This window comes from Oncorhynchus keta, chromosome 30 (genome assembly GCF_023373465.1).
Source record: "Oncorhynchus keta strain PuntledgeMale-10-30-2019 chromosome 30, Oket_V2, whole genome shotgun sequence".
Taxonomy (NCBI): Eukaryota; Metazoa; Chordata; class Actinopteri; order Salmoniformes; family Salmonidae; genus Oncorhynchus; species Oncorhynchus keta.
The window spans coordinates 40,760,833-40,773,627 of NC_068450.1; the positions used below are offsets into that span (position 1 = coordinate 40,760,833).

At 40.8% G+C, this 12,795-nt stretch overlaps 1 protein-coding gene across 3 annotated transcripts in view; it reads right to left on the bottom strand.

Moving 5' to 3' along the window:
- Positions 1–652: 652 nt before the first annotated feature.
- The window catches only part of LOC118363600 (follistatin-related protein 5-like), a 172,845-nt gene continuing 160,702 nt past the window's right edge, over positions 653–12,795 (bottom strand). For all 3 annotated transcript variants that reach the window (XM_052488424.1, XM_052488422.1, XM_052488423.1), the window contains exon 16: positions 653–6,238. In XM_052488424.1, the coding sequence (XP_052344384.1) occupies positions 5,536–6,238 (703 nt within the window). In that variant the 3' untranslated portion in view covers positions 653–5,535. The remainder of the gene's footprint in view (positions 6,239–12,795) is intronic.

Below are 12,795 nucleotides of genomic sequence, written 5' to 3' on the forward strand. Positions count from 1 at the left end.
GCCAATTGTGTGCCGCTCTATGGGACTCCCAATCACAGGCAGTTGTGATACAGCCTGGAATCAAACCAGGGACTGTAGTAACACCTCTATCACTGCAATGCAGTGTCTTAGACCGCTGTGCCACTCTGGAACCCTTACTAACATAAATTACAGAGTGAAAAGAAGTATAGCCTGTACAGAATTTAAAAAATCGAAAACATGCATCCTGTTTGCAATAAGGCAATAAAGTTATACTGCAAAAAAATGCATTTTTGTCCTGAATACAAAGCATTATGTTGGTGGCAAATCCAACACAATACATCACTGAGTACCGCTCTTCATATTTTCAAGCATGGTGGTGGCTGCATCATGTTCTGGGTATGCTTGTCATCGGCAAGGAGTTTTTTAGAATACAAATAAATGGAAAAAAGCTAAGAACAGGCTAAATCTACGAGGAATACTTGGTTCAGTCTGCTTTCCAACAGACACTGGGAGATTAATTCACCATTCAACAGGACAATTAACTAAAACACAAGGTCAAATATACAATTGAGTTGCTAACCAAGATTACATTAAATGTTCTTGAGTGGCCTAGTTACAGTTTTGACTTAAATCAGCTTGAAAATCTACGGTAAGACTTGAAAATGCCAGTCAGCAATAATCAACAACTAACTTGACAGAGCGTGAATCATTTATTAAAGAGTAATGGTTAAATATTGTACAATACAGGTTTGCAAAGCTCTTAGGGACCTATCCAGAAAGAGCTGTAATTGTTGCCAAGGTGATTCTAACATGTATTGACAGTAGAGTATTTTTTGTAGATCGTTGACAAAAAAAAGACAATTAAATACATTTTAATCCCACTTTTTAACACAGCAAAATGTGGAAAAATATCAAGGGGTGTATATGATTTCTGAAGGTACCCTATTCCTTAAACGTAATATCTAACGTAAATGCAAGAAGAAGAAAAAATATATTTGCATCAGTCGTCATCTCTCACTCAAATGTCACTCGACATTTGTTTCTAATACATTTCCTTCGTTTAACTACAGTTCATTTCAATATTTATACTCTCTGACTGTTACTCGCTTTATATGCAATTGACTTGTCCACTATTACCAGTGTTGGCGAGAGCTATTCTGAAAATATAGTTTACCAAGCTACCAATTACTTCACACTACAACAAGTTACGCTACCCTTAAGAAACATATAAATGTAAAAGAACAAAAATATAAATGTAACAAACAATTTAAAAGATTTTACTGACTTACAGTTCATATATGGAAATCAGTCAATTGAAAGAAATGTATTAGGTCCTAATCTATGGATTTCACATGGCTGGGAATACAGATATGCATCTGTTGGTCACAGACACCTAAAAAAAAGGTTGGGGAGTGGACCAGAAACCTGAAATTGTTGCATGTAGCCCTTTCCTCACTGACCATGAACACATTTGAACATATTGTTAAGGGTGAGATTATGGCCAAGGTTCAGGACCCTTTAGACCCATTGCAGTCAGGACAGGGGTGAAAGATGCAACTGTCACTCTTCTTAATTATGTCCTTAAACATCTTGACGGAAGTAAGACCCATAGATGATCTCAGACAATCCTGCTGGTAAAAGAGCTGGATGTGGAGGTCCTGGGCTGGCGTGGTTACACGTGGTCTGCGGTTGTGAGGCCGGTTGGAAGTACTGCGAAATTCTCAAAAATGACATTGGAGGCGGCTCATGGTAGAGGAATGAACATTCAATTCTCTGGCAACAGCTCTGGTGGACATTCATGCAGTCAGCATGCCAATTGCGCGCTCCCTTACAGCTTGAGAAATCTGTGTGCAAAAATTGTGTGACAAAACTGCACATTTTAGAGTGTGTGCACAATAAGCTTTTTGTGTGTTTGGAAAATATATGGGATCTTTTATTTCAGCTCATGATGTCACGGATCCCTCCAGAACTGTCATTACGCACACCTGGTCCCCATTCCCAATGATTAGTAATTGTATAAGTATGCCCTTTGTTCACCATTGTCCTGACGATTATTGTTACAATGTCTGTTGGTGCATGTGACCTGTGCTGTGTGTTTTGGCTTCTGTGCCATTGATGATTATGGGTCTCGTCCCGTGTGTTAATCACTGTGCGTGTGTGTTATTTATTCAAGGTACTCCTCGCTCTTTTGTTTTGAGTTTCTACCCTGTGTTTTGTATAGTGTTTGTCTGGTCTTCGTCCCCGTGTGTTGGCACGCCGTAATTTGGGTACAATAAAAAGCCCTATTACGCATTCCTGCGTCTGTCTCCCGACCAACACTACATGTTGCTGCATTTATATTTTTGTTCAGTGTAGTTTACTTAACTATAGTTACTTTGAAAAAGTAGTTCACTACATCCAAACTACTTCGAGAAAAATCATCATATCTAAATCTGAAATGTCATAGACTACAAATTGCAAGAAAGATCACCCTGGAGTCAGATGTTAACATCATGTGTAATTTTGTCTATTAAACATAAAAACTGTTTCGTAGTGAAAATTATGCTGGTCTTCCTGAAAAAGAAAGGACATCTTGCTTACTTTACTCATATTTTCTGTTATTTTTGCAAAAAAGTAATTGTAGTTCCAGAAGTTAGTTACACCACTACATGCAAAAAAAGTAATTAAATACTGAAAACACAACCATCATTTGAATTTAGTACAACTACCACCAAGCTACAGCTAAATGTAATTCAATTGCTAGTTGAATTACATGTAGTTCACTACTCCCCGTCACTGACTATTACACATCATTTTTTAATAGCAATTGTAATTTCTAATGATGATCGCAGTTTTAAAAATAAAATCATGGTTATGTGAAGTGCCCATCAATAAGTTATGTATCAGCACACCCACATTGTGTGGGTCTCCTTTAATCTCAAGCAGACACGATTGGGTGTGGAATTAGTTTTGTAAGAGTGACAGAAACTGCTGAATCAATATAGGGGTCGTTCAAATGAAATTTCCAAAGCTCTTTCAAAATGACATTCAAGAAAGTTCAGAGATATGTTCATATTCTCCAAATGTCATGAGCCTCATTTATACCTGGTGCTAACATGCATTCTTTGTCCTGATCTTATCCACATTCTGATTGTGCACACTTTGTAGCCTGTTATATCTACACATGGTAGTAAATTGTGTCTCTTATCCATCCACTGTGTCCGCATTGTGACCAGATTTCCTGTTACCTCCCTGTACGCAGATTATTTGACAGATATTCTTTGAAAATAATATGAATGTATTTATTTTAAAACAATTATGGATGCTGTAAGTCAATGTTGCTACCTGTCAATGATTTTAGAGATCGGTATAACTATGATTTAAATGGTTTGACCATCCAGATCTGTTTTCACTTGATTGATATCCAGTTACAATGGGTCCCTGACTACCTCTGGAGGTGGTCAGGAAGAGCTGATCACAATCACATCACAATGCATCTTCTAATTGTCTACACCTGTCTGAAAATGTGAGAATGTGGACAATATCAAGAGAAAGGACAAATGTTAGAACCAGGTATAAACACAGGCTATTGTCAGCAACAGAAGCATTACCGAAGAAGTTTCTCTGAACTGTGTTGAACCTGGTTTTTCAACGGCATTAGTAGAGTGTGGCCTGAAACCATGTTTGAAACACATTTTCCACAGAAAGGAAGTATAGACTTTATTGTCAGGTAAAATGTCAAGTGTGTATTCTCTACATAAATAATAACCACATGAATCAACAAACAGCACATGGCTATAATGAAAACTACAATGTCTCAGTAGGTGAAATCACAATGTACTTGGTCAAGGATAGCGAGATGACAATGGTGCTCTTTTCGTTTCTTGAAAGGTGGGTGCATATGCACTCAAAATAATGAACAGAGCCCTCAAAAACTGTATGAAAACTTCCATGTTAAGGAACTCCGTCAACTCTGCTGCTATATACAGAAAACAATAAGTAAAGTCACAGGTAATCAGTACAGTCCTATGGGTATCAAGGGGCAACACCAAACAAAATGTGATATATTTTTTTGTTTTTTGATTAATTGAAATTGAATTGACCAAATAAAACAAAACATCAAATTATATAAAAATGTATCATCTTAATTGGGAACATAAAATGGACCTGTCCATAACCAACCAGAGGTCCAACATTAGATTGGAAAAATAATACATTAACATATTCCTCATTGTGTTTGTGTTAGAGTGCTATGGTGAAAATGCATAGAATGTGTCCTTCGAGGAAAGAACTTGTGTCCTATGCACAACGGGCCACATACTTGCCAGGTTTCATAGGTACAACTGATTCATCCAACTACGTTCTGCCTTGTAGCATTTGAAAAGAAATGTGACTCACATTTGAAGCTTATAGACCAAGGTCTCTCTCTATATTCTCCTTAGACCCACACAGCTCACAGGGCCTCTATTCTCTACAACTGCACAAATCCACTTCCAACTAAACAAATCCCTCTTTATTTCACTGTAATGACACATATCCAATTGCTAAACTTTGCCAAAATTGACTGACAATATGTAAGTACATTCTATTATATACTATGACTCCTTTTGGGCCAGGGCTATTCTTCAAATTTGAATATTTTTCTACACACACACACACACACACACACACACACACACACACACACACACACACACACACACACACACACACACACACACACACACACACACACACACACACACACACACACACACACACACACACACACACACACACACACACACACACACACACATTGACCTTGTGAATCAAAGTGTGAAACTTTAATGAATTTATCCCACAAATATTAAGATGGATCAATCTATTAAAATTGTCATTGAGACTTGGATTGTTGGACGAAATCACATTCAAATCACTAGCTCTGTTGAAGACTCTCAGAGATCAAAGGTGACCAAGCAGCACTACATCATAATGGACAACTCAATCTCTCTATCTCCACTTCAAACGAGACGGGGTCTCAGCAAGAGCTCATTTTAATTAGGCCAGAATGGGCTCCACGTCGGTCCGAGATGAAAATAAGACGAGAAACATGGATTTTTGGAGCATCTCTCACCATGAAGGAGGGTCAAAAAGAAGAAGGTGTAATCTGCAGCCGCAATGGGAATAATTATGTGAATTCCTCTTTTGGAGTTTGTTTTCCTTCAAGGCACAGGAAAAAATGGAACGGGAGTAGACAAAACAGAGGAGGATAGTCTAGACCTATTTTCTCCCTCTTTTTAGCGAGACGCCAGTTGACGTGATTATCAAAAAACGTCCATCCAATTGAATTAGCAAGACTTGCAATCGAAAAATGCTAAAATGACTGTAATTTGTCTAATTTTAACTGATATCCCGGCTAGTAAACAACGCCAACAAATCACTCCCTATTTTTTTAATGAAGTTCCCAACATCCAATACGATTTTGATCTGTGAATTTTGGTTTTGAGAATTACTTACGTTTTTCTTCACACCCAATAAATTATGTATTTGCAACCAAATTCAGTGCAACTGTACCTTAATAATAACACAGGACGGGTCTAAACACAGACCGGCCTAAGACTCGCCAACCCACGTCACTACGTTGCCTTTGACGACATCGGTGATCTCGCAGTTGAGCTTGTTGAGACGACCGTCCAGGATGAAAATAGACTCCCTGGACGGGGTCATGAGGTACTGTCCGAAAAGTCCACTGCCGGTCATCACGCGGTTTCTACTGCTCCACGGCCAATCAGAAGTCTTGGTGGCCTCCTTCAGACTCTTGATCATCTTCACATTGCCTGTGCTCAGCTCGACATATAGAGAGTCCGTTTGGCTTCCCGAACTTCCGAAGACGTTGTACTGGTGGACCTCGGTGAACGACGGCTGGAAGGCCACATCAGACAGGTGAAGGTTGGTGTGGATGTCGAAGGGCTCGCCGATCTCCCCGCGCACCGTGATCTGCTGGATTCTCATCAAGCCGTTGCGGTCGTCCACTGTGACCAGGTAGTGACCGTCCGGAGACATGTACGGGGTGCCGGTTACGTCCCCATTGTGTCCATTCACAGAGTCTGTCACACTGTCTACGATGAGCTGGGGCTGGGTGACGCCCGTGGAATCAGGCCTGCAGTTGATGAAGTAGTAGCCTCCCAGGTGGGTGTAAGCCAGGGATTTGGGAATGCAGTTGTACTTGAGCAGGCTGATGTTCTTCCCTGACGACATGGTCTCCAGGTCGATCTTGTGGAGCGCCGGTTCATTTCTGTGGAGGACGATTCCAAATCTAGACGGATAGAAAATACATTTGGAATGTTAGTATACTTGTTCACGTTTTTATGACACATATAAAACCATTAGAAGTACCGTTGAGGGTCGACTCAAAAAAAATATACTTTAAAATGTATTTCATGCTTATTAATTAATTAAGTCATTCAGTCATGTTGCACATTACACCTACAGACTTGAATCAATTTGCTTTTGCTTCCGGACTTCACGTCTGTTATCCTCACGACTATTGAATAGTTGCACATTTCCCCCGCTCATGCTGTGATTAAAATCTTAACAGTGACAGGGACTTCCATTTGCATCCCCTCTCCTATTATTATACTCTGAATTGACTTGGGTGTGTGACTCAGCTACAGTATTTCAGTTCCTCAAAGAAACGGCCTTAGGATTGGTTTGAGAAGAAGAGGGGTGGATACGGTCTTTTCACATTTCAGTGGCCATTTTCTTATCGCCTCAGATGAGCAATCTCACCAAGCTGAGTTGAAATCGTCTGCCCTATGCTTCACAGTAATAGATTTGCATGGGCATATTAATCATTGAAAATACTATATTATACATAAAAAATCTAAAGAGGAGGGATAATGACACATTACAATTCTGATATGCAAGACTGGAGGGAGAATGTGAGGGGCCGACATGGCAAAATTACATCTGAATGCTGTCTGATCAATCCTGACATGCACTTCAATCTCGGTATCATCCGTCTTCTTTTATGTGATTTTAAACACCCCCACTGTCTGTTCATGTGGACAGAAAATTACTGTTAAGAGAGTGATGGAGCACATTATCAGCACTGTGAAGTTTAGCATTGATCCAGAGATTGTATCGTCCATCTGAGGCGTTAGGGCTGGGGACTTGGACATCAATGGGACTGTTCGTGGACAGGTGCTGCATTGGGTCATGAAATCGGAGGGTCTGCTTGTTCCATTACTATGGCCTTTTGTCTTTTGATATATAAATACTCTTGGATTTTGTGTAATTGTGAGTGTCTAGAATGTTCGAAATCCTCAGGATTTCTTCCCAGGGAGCTTTTGATCCCAACACAAGCACCTTCAAGTAAAAAAAAAAGCACACCCACAGGGAGCGAAATTAATTCAAAGCTAACACAGTTAGTGAAAATAACTAGAATTTGATCTATGGGAGAATGAGATTAAAAGGAAAGTATAAAATGATGTTGCGGGTGTACTCCTGATAGGGAGAAAGGAGTACTATGTTAGTGCAAGCAACTGTAAATACCATCAAGTGTTACGTGAATGTACCTATACCTGCATGGTATACATTTTAGGACATCCCTACTCCCCATGATAAATGTCCCTACTCTCTACAAATGTGTACATTAAGACAAATTAAGACAGTGAATGGAGCACATCTACAGTGATACAAAGCAGAGTACTTGATATATGAAGGTCAATATGACAATTTTGCCTTCAGCCTTATTTTTGCTAAAAAATGAGTAGTGCTGAAGTTTGTTAGAAAAATAATTATGGGCTTGTTTGCGTTCTCTATGAACAGAAAAAGTGTAATCTGGGCTGGCTTTGCTTGTAAACACATTGAGCAAAATATAAATTGCGAGATGCCTTTTGTTGTTTTGTTTTCAGCATGCCTCCCTTTATCGGTATTTTACAAATACTGTGCAATTATGTGAAAAGTAACACTTGTGTGTTGAGTTATGAGCTGTATACTTTGTTGTAGTTTTTCTTGCATACCTTATAATAAGGCAGGAGTTAGCTTTTCTGGTCCACCTGAACTCAATTCGTAAACAGAGGAAAACAAGGATGTTTTCTCTGTAATAGGCGAAACGACTTAAACAATTCATTTGGTTCAATATTTATTTGTTAAATAAATGACCCATCATGCAGGGCAGGTGGGACCTGTTTTGAGCCTCACATCTAAGAAGGCTCAAGGTCATTGGCCACAGATAAAATGACGTCAAATCACGATATATGTACAGTAGCTTTCATTGGACTGATCATGTCAACATCACACTTTCAAAATCTTAGCTAGCAGTCATCATCATGAAGTCGACAATGTACTGGCAAATCCTTGTCATAGTGATAGAAATAATGAAGAGAAATTATAGATAAAACGTATTGGTGCTCATCAGCCATTGGACATAAACATTACACAACAAGTTGGAAATCGCAAAAACAGATATGGTCCCAAATCTGCGATTAAGGGGCTCTTTTCCAAGTTTAAAATGATAAACATTCAACATTGGCCAATGAAGCACGATTTGTGCCGCGACTGGGAAAATAAGTTTTGAACGTCTTCCGAATTGTAAATCCAGACTTTTTCTAGAGCTACGATCTGAAGATCAGTAACGTCATCATGATTAGACCTTGTTTTTTTCAGAGTTGTCAGTTGTTTTAAATGCAGCATAAATCCAGAGAATGTCAGACTTTGATGACTAAATCTTACCACGAAGGACCGCCGCGCCACCTTCCTGTTCAAGTGAGCACATTCCAAAAATGTACTCTATGCTTCTGCATAAATGATGTAAAGATGGCGCCGGAGAGGATGGTTGCTGTTATATGGGTTCTTAACCAACAGTGCTATTTTGTTATTTTTTTCACATTTGTAACTTATTTTGTACATAATGTTGCTGTTACCACCTCTTATGACCGAAAAGAGCTTCTGGACATCAGAACAGCGATTACTCACCTCGAATTGGACAAATAATTTTTCTTAAATGAGTCGAACCGGAAGGATATACTACAAACACCTGAACAGGCCCTCATTCCCTGTCAAAGAAACTAAGATTTTGCGGAAAGAGACCAGGGTGCCTTGTGAGGATCAGGCTAATCTGTCTTTGCCATCCGTACTGTTTGCCAATGTTCAATCGCTGGAAAATAAATGGGATGAACTGAAAGCACGTATATCCTACCAACGGGACATTAAAAACTGTAATATCTTATGTTTCACTGAGTTGTGGCTGAACGAAGACATTAATAACATACATCTGGCGGGTTATACACTCTATCGGCAGGATAGAACAGCAGTCTCTCGTAAGACACGGGGCAGCAGCCTATGTATGTTTGTAAACAACAGCTGATATATGATATCTAAGGAAGTCTCTAGGTTTTGCTCGCCTGAGGTAGAGTATAGAAGAGTAGAGTATAGAAGCTGTAGACCACAATATCTACCTAGAGAGTTTTCATCTGTATTTTTCGTAGCTGTCTACATATTACCACAGACCGATGCTGGCACTACAACTGCACTCAATGAGCTGTATACCGTCATAAGCAAACAGGAAAACGCTCATCCAGAGACGGTGCCTCTAGTGGCCGGGGACTTTAATGCAAGGAAACTTAAATCCGTTTTACCTCATTTCTATCAGCATGTTAAATGTGCAACCAGAGAGAAAAAAACTCTAGACCACCTTTACAACACACACAGAGACACGTACAAAGCTCTCCCTCGCCCTCCATTTGGCAAATCTGACCATAATTCTATCCTCCTGATTCCTGCTTACAAGCAAAACATTTAAGCAGGAAGCACCAGTGACTTGGTCTATAGAAAATTGGTCAGAAGAAGCAGATGCTAAACTACAGGACTGTTTTGCTAGCACAGACTGGAATATGTTCCAGGATTCTTCTGATGGCATTGAGGAGTACATCACATCAGTCACTGGATTCATCAATAAGTGCATTGACATGCACCAACCAGAAGTCATGGATTAACAGGCAAGATTCTCACTAAGCTAAAAGGTAGAGCTGCCACTTTCAAGGAGCAGGAATCTAACCCGGAAGCTTATAAGAAAACACGCTATGCCCTGCGACGAACAGGCAAAGCGTCAATACAGGACTAAGATGGAATCGTACTACACCAGCTCTGACGCTCGTTGGATGTGGCAGGGCTTGCAAACTATTACAGACTACAAAGGTAAGCACAGCCGAGAGCTGCACAGTGACACGAGCGTACCAGATGAGATAAATAACTTTGATGCTTGCTACGATGCAAGTAACGCTGAAACATGCATGAGAGCATCAGCAGTTCTGTGTTCTGTGTGATCACGCTCTCCGCAGCCGATGTAAGACCCTTTAAACAGGTCAACATTCACAAGGCCGCAAGGCCAGACGGATTACCAGCACTTTTACTCTGAACATTTGCTGACCAACTGGCAAGTGTCTTCACTGACGTTTTCAACCCCTCCCTGTCTGAGATCCACAGATGAAGCAATCTCTATTGCACCCCACACTGCCCTTTCCCACCTGGACAAAAGGAACACCTATGTGAGAATGCTATTCATTGACTACAGCTCAGCGTTCAACACCATATTGCCCTCAAAGCTCTTCAATAAGCTAGGGACCCTGGGACAAAACACCTCCCTCTGCACCTGGATCCTGGACTTCTTGAGGGGCCGCCCCCAGGTGGTAAGGGTAGGTAACAACACATCCACCATACTGATCCCCAACACAGGGGCCCCTCAGGGTGTGTGCTCAGTCCCCTCCTGTACTTCCTGTTCACTCATGACTGCACGGCCAGGCACGACTCCAACACCATCATTAAGTTTGCCGATGACACAAAAGTGATCACCAACAACGAGACAGCCTATAGGGAAGAGGTCAGAGACCTGGCCGTGTGGTCCCAGGACAGCAACCTCTCCCGCAACATGATCAAAACAAAGGAGATGATTGTGGACTACAGGAAAAGGAGGACCGAGCACACCCCAATTCTCATCGACGGGGCTGTAGGTTGAGCGTTTCAAGTTTCTTGGTGTCCACATCACCAATAAACTAATATGGTCCAAGCACACCGAGACAGTTGTGAAGAGGGCACGACAAAACCTATTTCCCCTCAGGAGACTGAAAAGATTTGGCATGGGTCCTCAGATCTTCAAACATTTCTACAGCTGCACCATTGAGAGCATCCTGACTGGTTGCATCTCTGCCTGGTATGGCAACTGTTCCTCCTCTGACTGTAAGGCACTACGGAAGATAGTGCGTACGGCACAGTACATCACTGGGGCCAAGCTTTCTGCCATCCAGGACCTCTACCAGGCGGTGCCTACCAGGCGGTGTCAGAGGAAGGCCCTAAAAATTGTCACGGACTCCAGCCACCCTAGTCATAGACTCTTCTCTCTGCTACTGCACGGCAAGTGGTACCGGAGCACCAAGTCTATGTCCAAGAGGCTTCTATACAGCTTCTACCCCCAAGCCATAAGACTCCTGAACATCTAATCAAATGGCCACCCAGACTATTGCCATTGCCCCACCCCTTTTTTACACCGCTGCAACTCTCTGTTGCTATCATATATGCATAGTCACTTTAATAAATCTACCTACATGTACATATTACCTCAACTAACCGGTGCCCCAACAGATGTACCGGTACCCCCTGTATATAGTCTCGCTGTTGTTATTTTACTGCTGCTCTTCAATTACTTGTTACTTTTATTTTCCTATTCTTATTTTTTTAATAAACTGTATTGTTGGTTAGGGGCTCATAAGTAAGCATTTTACTGATGTATTCGGAGCATGTGACTAATACAATTCGATTTGATTTGATTTGACATAAACATAGATGAAATGCTTCTGTCTACCACCACAAATGTATCATTTCAGAACTGTAACATAATGAAAGCATGAACTTGCGGTGCTTGACATAAGCATGTAAGAAATGATTGAACACACTACTTATGAATGTGTTATGTACGGGTTATTGAATGTATCATCAAGTCCATATGCCATTTATGTTAAACCATCCTCCAACATGAAAATAAAAATCACATTTTAAATAACGTTCTCATACTTCATGCATTGTATTGACTTGCTGATGTATTGTTACCTAACATAAGCCAGCTTTCAGTACCGTGCACATTGCAATAACCCTACTGCTAAAACTACAAAGGCCTGTTGAAGCTTTCAGAGTTCACATCCTCGATATCATTGGTCTAAACCTTACTAGTGTACTGCTCGGCTGATCTGCCAAATGCACTATGCCGCTTTGAAATACTGTAAGCTATAGATGAGTTATAGACAAAAGTCCATGTTTATGTAAGAATGGCGGCACTTACTAACTGTAAAATGAAGGAAGACTAAGGACTGTATACGTCCATGTTCAAATCCATATGAACGCTGTAAGGTCTACTTTTATTTTCCATCGTTCAGTCACTGACAGAAGTGTAAAAACATGACATACAACACAGCCAGCAAAACTTTCACCACTGTCGACTCCCCACCAAGCGAGGTAGAAACAACAGTACAAAAGATTGGACCGGAATTTAAGTCCAAGACCTCTATAATAGAGTCAGCAAAAACATTCAATAGATGTTTGCGCCCTAAGAGCACAATCAAGGGCTCTTTTAAGCTGCGTTATCAGACGTTTCAAAGGGATAGGGTCTTTAAAAAGTCCTTGTGCACAATGCCATATCCTTGGCATTGATTCGCAGCTCCCCAAAGCCCCTGGATCGTTTTTCCTGATAAATCTAAAAGCCTCCAAAGCCTTTGTATATTGTGATGTTCAGTGCACTGAGACTCCTGTTTTGGGCTATGAGGTGCACTGACCGCATATTGGTTTGGTGGAGTTGTTGGGCACATCCACAATGGATTGATC